This window comes from Chaetura pelagica, unplaced genomic scaffold (genome assembly GCF_000747805.2).
Source record: "Chaetura pelagica isolate M959 unplaced genomic scaffold, ChaPel_1.0 scaffold213, whole genome shotgun sequence".
NCBI classification, from domain to species: domain Eukaryota; kingdom Metazoa; phylum Chordata; class Aves; order Apodiformes; family Apodidae; genus Chaetura; species Chaetura pelagica.
In genome coordinates this window covers 1,346,526-1,354,770 of record NW_009952597.1, presented here as the reverse complement: position 1 = coordinate 1,354,770, position 8,245 = coordinate 1,346,526, and the positions used below count along the sequence as shown (strand labels likewise).

General features: G+C 39.9%; 1 protein-coding gene across 1 annotated transcript in view; it reads left to right on the top strand.

The window, feature by feature from the left end:
- The window catches only part of SMURF1 (SMAD specific E3 ubiquitin protein ligase 1), a 29,668-nt gene that overhangs the window by 10,443 nt on the left and 10,980 nt on the right, over positions 1 to 8,245 (top strand). The window contains exons 2-8 of the mRNA XM_009993720.1: positions 3,749 to 3,787; positions 4,458 to 4,566; positions 4,948 to 5,081; positions 5,199 to 5,264; positions 6,158 to 6,233; positions 6,596 to 6,834; positions 7,672 to 7,756. Of these exons, the coding sequence (XP_009992022.1) occupies positions 3,749 to 3,787; positions 4,458 to 4,566; positions 4,948 to 5,081; positions 5,199 to 5,264; positions 6,158 to 6,233; positions 6,596 to 6,834; positions 7,672 to 7,756 (748 nt within the window). The remainder of the gene's footprint in view (positions 1 to 3,748; positions 3,788 to 4,457; positions 4,567 to 4,947; positions 5,082 to 5,198; positions 5,265 to 6,157; positions 6,234 to 6,595; positions 6,835 to 7,671; positions 7,757 to 8,245) is intronic.

Here is an 8,245-nt window from a genome sequence, read left to right as displayed (position 1 = left end):
TAAAAATTTTTTAAACTCTTTTTTTTTTTTTTTTTTTTTTTTTTTTTTTTTTTTTTTTTTTTTTTCTCTCTCTCTCCCCTTTCCCCCCTCCCCCCGGGTCCCAAAACACAACTACCTGGTTTTCACACTGTGCAGCTGAAAACACTTGTAGCATCTTAGCGCTGTGCAGCTGAAAATGGTTGCAGCATCTTGGCACCCTGCTGTGGGATGGGGCTTGTTGTGTGTGACCAAACCTGGTGTTGGTGCAGACACAGGCAACGTGAGGTCTCTGCTGCAGACCCGCAGCCGTCCTCGGAGCACTGCCCGTTCAGGAGGAGGAATTTGATTTTTGTAGCCTGGGTCTGGGGTGTCTAAAATGGTTCCTCAGCCAGGCTGCCCTTCCTCTGCCTCCTTTCTGAAAATGCTGGTCTTGCTGCAGAGAGAGGTGTCTCAGGTGATGAGGCAGCAGCTTTCTGATGCAATTCTCGGCTGGGTTGTTCAGACCTTGGTGCCGCTCTATGCTTCCCTTACTACACCCTTCTCTAGCTTGTTCCTACGGCTCCTCCTGAACCACAGCAGATGATTCATTTCTGCTTTGGAAGCAGGGTGGACAACCAGGGGCTGGCAGAGGAACCACTCGACTGGCTCAAATTACATCTGCATGGAAGACATCCCCAGGGTGAATACTGACTTTGTGCAAGGCTCATCCTTTCTTCACCTCCTGCCAAATACACTTTCACACTAGTACTTTACCCAGCTGGCTAATTTGGCCTTTGAAATTATCTCAATAATGTCAGGTACTTGAAAAAACATTCCCATCCCTTTATAAATATTATAATCTAGATGTAAAGACATTGTTTCAGTGTTGTTTGGGATCTGTTGTATTAAAAAAAAAAACCCCAGCAGTTCTTCAGTGCTGTGCAGCAATCCAGAGCAGAGTGTAAACAAATACTGTGTCAAGCTGTAACAAGTTGGTTGACTTTGAGAAGGCAGAATGTAAATGCCCAAGTCAGGAGAATTAGTACCTTTTGTAACATTGCAACAAATGCAGGGAGCTTGCTCCTGCTGCCAGGCCCTAAACCTTCTGTGTTTAAAAAGAACGAATACTGAAAAGAAAAAGCACTTTGGAAAGCTGGAAATGAGGCCAAGATGAGGTTTGTGCAGAGCTCAGGTGCCTGGTTTGCAGATAAGCATCCATCCCATTCTCCTACGCCCGCTGCTGATGCAGGGATAAAATTAATAACTGTATAAGCCTTTATAACTAAATCTACCCGAGTTCCTGGGGTTTGGACTTGAGGAATCCAGGCCCTGCTGGCAGTCTTGTTGAAGTCCTATCAGAGGCAACATATTTAAGGAGGACATCTGGCATGTACCCAGCTTTGCAGAGCAGGGAGGGGCTGTCTGCTCACCCCTGGCATCATTTCACGTCCAAGTCTCCCGTTGCTGACCTTTGTCACCTGTTTCTTTACTGGAATTTAGAAATCTATGGCTTTTAAGTGATAGGGCACTCAAAAATATTTTTTTTCTCTAGTGGGTTTAATATGCAAATAGTGGATCAGAGCCAATGGTCCATCTCGGGCAGCCAGGTTCTAGAGATTGCTTCAGAAAGATTTATTTCAGCTATTAGCTGTTGTGCAAATATTTTTCTTAAAAGAAAGAGTAATGATTTTTGCAACCTAAAATTGAGGGTTTCACAGGCTGCAACTGGAAAATTGGCAGCCGTGCTTGTCTACTGTAGATTGAAAGCCTGTGGCAGAGGGAAGAGAGTTAAGTGAAAAAAGGTAATTCTTCTATAACAGCTTTAGAAACTCATGCTGGTAGTTAGCTCTAGAAAGCACACCTGAAATATAGAATAAATGTAATAATTATATAGCCAGACTATATGAAGGTAGTTACAGATGGCATACTTTTCCAGCTCAATAATGTGCTCTTAAAATAGGGGATGTGGAAGTGAAATGAGTGATTTGATTTTAAAATATTTTTTTAAAGACAAGCCCCACCACTCACAGGAGCTTTACAATTCCTTTTGGCTAGTATTAGAACATAAAAGTTCTGATTTTACCTGTACTTTATTTCTGTTTGTTTTTTTTTTCTGGTATTTGTTACTCTGAAGCACTCACAACAGGAAGGGGAAATTAAAGGTTGCTCTGTGGTGCTTGCATAGACCAGCAGACGGTGATTCTGTAATCCTGTTTTGTTTCAAATTGTCCTGCAGACTTCTCTGTTTTTGGACAGTTGTTAAAAAAAAAAAAAGATAATAGAAGAGGAACTTTCTCTTGTTGTGCAGTTTGCCAGTACACGAATTTTTAATCCATTCTAAAAATAGTTTCCTGGTGTGGCTGCTTTAATTATTACCAAGACAGGGGATTTGTGTATTTTTTTTTTCCCATGAATATCTGGGTTAAATAGTGGATTTCATTGGTCTGTTTGCTTGACATGTGAAGTGAGGCAGTTTTTATCTGCTAGCTGTGTTAGGTGGGGGATTTTGCTCTCAAGTTCTAGTGCAAATGTAAAAATATTTATTTATTTATTTATTCATTCTCATAGTTTTGATACCGAGTCTTCACTTTCCCCAACATAGAGTTAAGGTGTGTAAATGCCCTGAACTTGACTGTAAGTGAGGAGCAAGGTGAGACAGAGATGAGAAGGGGTCTGTACTAGGGGAAATTGCCATTTCAGTATTTTCTGAGCATTTATTCTCATGCTGAAAGATCTGAACTTGGTGGAAAAGAGACTATATTAAAAATATTTAGGTCTTTTATAGTTATCTTCCTCTCTTGGATCTGACTTATAGATAAGTTAGAACTTTAATATTTTTATCTTTGGCTCTGTAGTTATTTTTCCTGGCATGTTTTAAGAGTGTAATGGATACTGAAAACTTGGGCTGCTGAGGTCGTACTGAGCAGTCCTTATTGAAAAGTAAAATTAGGCTCAGGGCTGGTAATAGAGCTGGTAGAAATGGAGATTGATGCGAGTTTCCTGATCTAATTTTTGCTTAAACTACTGTGCTATTTAGTAGAGAGGGAAAATGATGTCTCATTTGTGGCCCTTTCAAAGGAAAACTTATTGATGCAATATTTTTTCATGATGATTTTTTCTGCTGAGTGAGGTCCTGCCATATTTACCACAAAACCTTTTTGCATTTGCAAGCTGCTTACGCTGTTACAGCTTCCCTCCCCTGATTTGATTTAGATACATCATCTACCTTCTGTCTGCAAAGAGCAGGAGTTTGCACTCAGTTTGATGGGACCTCACCTAGAGGTCTTCTCCAGGAGTCCCAGAACCGTTCTTGGTTCAGAAACTGTTTAGTCTTTGTTCTAAATATGTCCTAAGATGTAGTGCTTAGGGGCATGATTTAAGCACTGAACAGGTAGATTAGGTTATGGTTGATGGATTTAGTTTATGGTTGGACTTGATGGTCTTCAAGGTCCTTTCCAACCAGGCTGATTCTGTGTAAAATGGGTGGGTTCTGAAGCAACACAGCAAAATTCTGGTTTAGCATTTGCGTGAGCATCAGGAGGTTTTAACACAAAGGGACAGTCATTAAATCTTCTGTATATTGTAACAATAGAACAAAAGCAAAGGGATTTTTTTCTTTATGTAAATACGTATTCCAATCACAGATAAAGAGAACAATGCTCACATTTAATATTTGGGGGGGTTTAATGAATTGCAATCAGGTGATATTGTAGCTGATATGATTGCCAGAAAGCTTTTTTCTTTTTTTAAATGGTTTTAAGATTTCTTGTTCTGATCTCTTGTTTTGCAGTATTATGTGCCAAGAATCTTGCAAAGAAAGATTTCTTCAGTAAGTATGCCCTAGTTGTAGAACTTTCTCCTCCTGAGGAATCAGATTTGTGTGTAGATTGTGCATGGCTGTTGTGGCTCATCTCTGTATGTCCTTTGTTCTGTGGTCCCATCCTTGCAGTAACATGGCATTGCTACAGGAGCACGTTCCTCTGAATTGTATTTAGAGAGCATAGACTTAGGGTTGGAAGGACCAAAGACTCACAAATTATATCTGGAAGCCTGGCTGATGAGACCACAAGCAGGTTGCTGCTTACAGTTCGGGGACAGGAGAGGTACCCAGAGCATCCATCTCAAAACTATCTCAAGTTATAAAGGATGCCAAGGGTAGGAGTAAAATATCCCAGTGCTGCAGTCTCCATATTACGTTTCAGACCAAATAAAAATGCCTATTTATCAGCATGCATGGGAATGTGCTGTGACATTAAGCATGTTTAAGCTTTTTGTTTTCCTAAAAACTCTCACAATTTATGGCAGATAACAATCTGTGTGATGGAAGTACATTATCTAATTAGGAACTCAGTTCTCTGTGTTGGATTTACTAAAATAGTTTTAGGATAATGGCAACTTGTCTTTCTTGATGGGGAGAAGCAGAAGCTCATGATAGCATTATCTTGGGAGAAACAAAACAAAAAAGTACTCTATTTAATAGCATCTTTTCCCTTCCACAGGATTTCCTGACCCATTTGCAAAAATAGTTGTTGATGGGTCAGGTCAGTGCCATTCCACTGACACTGTGAAGAACACATTGGACCCCAAATGGAACCAGCATTATGATCTGTGAGTTGTTTCTGAGGCCATAAGTAAAAAATATTCCAGAGATTTATCTAGTAAATGGACTGCAGGGGTTGGCACTGCAGCTTAATTTTGCATTAGCAAGAAGAGTCACAGTTGCTGAGGAGGACTGGTTTTATTTTTTATTTTTTTGCAACAAAAATTTGCCTGTTAATAAAGAAGTGCTACTTTGCTTTTAGGTGTTTGAATTGGGGAATATTTGTGTGTCAGGTTCCCAGCACAGCTGCTTGGAGGAAGCTCTACTGGAGCATTGTTGTCCAGCTGTTAAGAAAGATTGTCTTTGCTGTAGTGATTACTTCTCTTCAACTTATTATAATTTAGTTTTTTTTCTTTCTAAAATTACTCTTCTATTCTGTGTTTTTCTAGATATGTTGGGAAGACAGATTCCATAACCATCAGTGTATGGAACCATAAAAAAATCCACAAGAAGCAGGGAGCTGGCTTCCTGGGGTGTGTCAGGCTCCTCTCCAATGCCATCAGCAGGCTAAAAGATACTGGATGTAAGAGCAATTCCTGGCACAAATAAGAACCTTTTATGCCTTGTATCTGAGTAGTGAATAATATTCCCAGCCATTCCTCCCCAGTGTTTTGTTGATCTTTCGAATTCTTATTTGCAGACCAGCGTTTGGATCTATGCAAACTCAATCCCACAGATACTGATGCTGTACGAGGCCAAATAGTGGGTAAGAATCCTCTCAGCTAAACTTTCATCTTCTTGGGTAAATACACTATATGGACAAATGCTCTATTAAAAAAAAAAAGAAACCTGCAATCTTTCTTGCTGCAGTGCCTTTTCGTGTTTTTTCTTCTGACTTTGATGGGAATAAATTACATTACCTGAAAATGTTGGTTATATTCCTAGGCAGGAGGTTGTTTTCTTTCTGTTCATAATGTTCAATATAAGAAAGAGGAAATGCATCTGGCCAGGTTCCTAATACAGCTCTGGAAGGGCCAGTGTTGCTGTGAAGCTGTTTGCTTTTGGACCAAGGTGACAGGCAAAGAAAATCTTACGTGGGAAAGAGGATCTGAAGGAGTTAAGAGAAATTTTGCAAACTGCTGTTTTAATACCATCACCTCCTGTAGCCCAAATATCGACAAGGCTGTGCTAGTTTTACAGCTGATTTACCCCATCTCACCACGTTCTGCTGCTCCCACCCAACAACCCAGGCTTTTCATTGATCTATAAAAATGTTTGGCAAATCCCAAATTCTCACTGTAACGATGACATCTAGTGGTGAGGAATTTCTTTCCAGCTTCCTTCCCTGGGTCCTCATGAAACACAGATGTGGAGACCCTGGCAAGTTTAATAGTTACAGAAAACAGACTCAGCTTAAGGGTTGTTGTTTTTTTTTGGGGGGGGCATGCCTCTGATTTCTCTTCTCCATTTTTAAAAATCAGGAATGCTTTAGGGTTATTGAAGAAGTTTTGGTAAAAGCTGTGCCCTCAGCATGCAGCTTTCTTTAATATTTTACCCAGTATAAATTTGGATTGTTTGCCTTTATATTGTTCTGAAGGGAAAAGTTCTTCTTTTACTAACTTGTGTTTATGTTTGGTGTTTTTCTTTTATTTATTTCAGTCAGTTTACAGACACGGGACAGAATAGGCACAGGAGGTTCTGTAGTGGACTGTAGAGGGCTTTTGGAGAATGAAGGGTAAGGATTGTTCTCTTTACACTTAATTAGAAAAATCGTTTATTTGTGGAAAGAATATAATTAACACTAGAAATATTAATTATCAGCATGACTAATACATTGTCTGGGAATATGTATTGTGTAGTAAGGTTATAGCTGCTTATTTAATTGAAGAAAATAAGCTAAACTGGGTAGGACTTGATGGTTTTTGTTACCAGTGCTGCTGGCACTTCCGTGGGAAATTTGGGATATAAAACCAGTAAGAAAATGGCATCATCTTGGGTTAAAAGTTGCAGTACTTGAAGTAATGGGGAGAAAGAGAAGCTGTTATTTCTGCATTCACTTCTCTGTGATGGAAACTCTTGAAGTTTCCCCATTTTCAGAACGGTTTATGAAGACTCTGGACCAGGGAGGCCCCTGAGCTGTTTTATGGAGGAGCCAGCCCCCTACACAGACACCACGGGGGCTGCTGGTGGGGGCAACTGTCGCTTCGTGGAGTCTCCCAGCCAAGATCAGAGGCTTCAGGCACAGAGACTCCGGACTCCTGAGGTCCGAGGCCACGTACAGACACCTCAGAACAGACCTCATGGTCACCAGTCGCCTGACCTACCAGAAGGCTACGGTGAGAGCTTCCAGAACTGTGAAACTCAAGTGTTGGGTTTTTTTTTAAAGCCTTCAGAGAAAAATTCTCCCATTTTATTAAATAAATGTGGTTCACCTGTTAGAACCTGCAGCATCCACGTGCATCTAATGGAAAAGGAGCTAAGCAGGGCAGATGGGAGTTTGGGATTGGCTAATTAGCAGGTGGCTACGCCAGGATACACTGAAGGGTTGATGGTAAATTAAACATGAGTTTGTGGCATGATGATGTTACAGAAAATTCCCTGCTAATCTTGGTTGTGTATCTAGGGAGAACAAACGTAAAGAGCTCTTTAAACTGGAGCAGTCATGCTATTTTTTCCTTCCTCCTTGGCATGTTGTGTAGGTTTGAGCCCACACTTGAGAGAAGAGCAGGAAAATATAAAAGCAACAAAGAGGCCTGTAGTACAGAAGATTAGGGAGGATAAGATTAAGAAGACTTTGAAGCTTGGAAAAGGGCACACCAAATCCAAGAGTGAAGAAATCTAGTTTGGGGGTTTGGGTTGTCTCAGTATCTAAAAATAAAGATACAAACTAAAACAAACTGATGCATGGATCTGTGAGTTTCCAAAAGAGCACTGCAATGTGTAGTCAAGTACATTTGTGAAGTCAGTGTTTGAAGACAAAACAGACCCTGCTACAAGAGATCAGGGGGGTGGCTCAGGTACTTTCTCCTAGCTCTGATAGAAATAGAATATGCTTGAATAGAACAGAATGTGCTAGAATAGCTCAAAGCTAATGGCTTTAAGCAAACTATTTAGTTGTTTGTTGTTTTTATTTCAGGTTTGTAATTAAGAATAATCTTTTCCTTTTTTCATAGAGCAAAGAACAACGGTACAGGGGCAGGTTTATTTTTTGCACACACAGACTGGAGTTAGCACATGGCATGACCCTAGGATACCAAGGTATGTATTTATATCTACAAAGTCAGGCTTTTCTGGTGTGTGTGTTTGTCTATGGCAGTGAGCTGAATTGTGAAGAGATAAAAAAAAAAAATTAGTATAAAATGGCCTCTAAATTTCAAGGGTGCACTACAAGCAGAGGAATAAATTTGGGTTTTTCTAGTTACCTTTTCACCAAATATTAAGGATTGCTCTTTTTGAAAGAAAGAATTACCTACTTGTGAAACATATAGACCAGAAAGGAAAAATACATAGCTCTTCAGGAATTTCCATTTGACAGAGTCTTCCTAAAATGTCATTATGACTTCTTTTATTTTTGTGAAGCTACAGATTTCTCAAGCTTAGCCAATGTTTTGGGGTTTGGTGTGGAAACAGTTTGGTATGAAAACAGATTTGCAGCTAGAAAATTTGAATCCTCCACATGATTAATTTAGTAAAGCCTCTTTAAACCTTAACCTGCACTTAATCCAGAGCTTTGTGACTAAGGTCTGA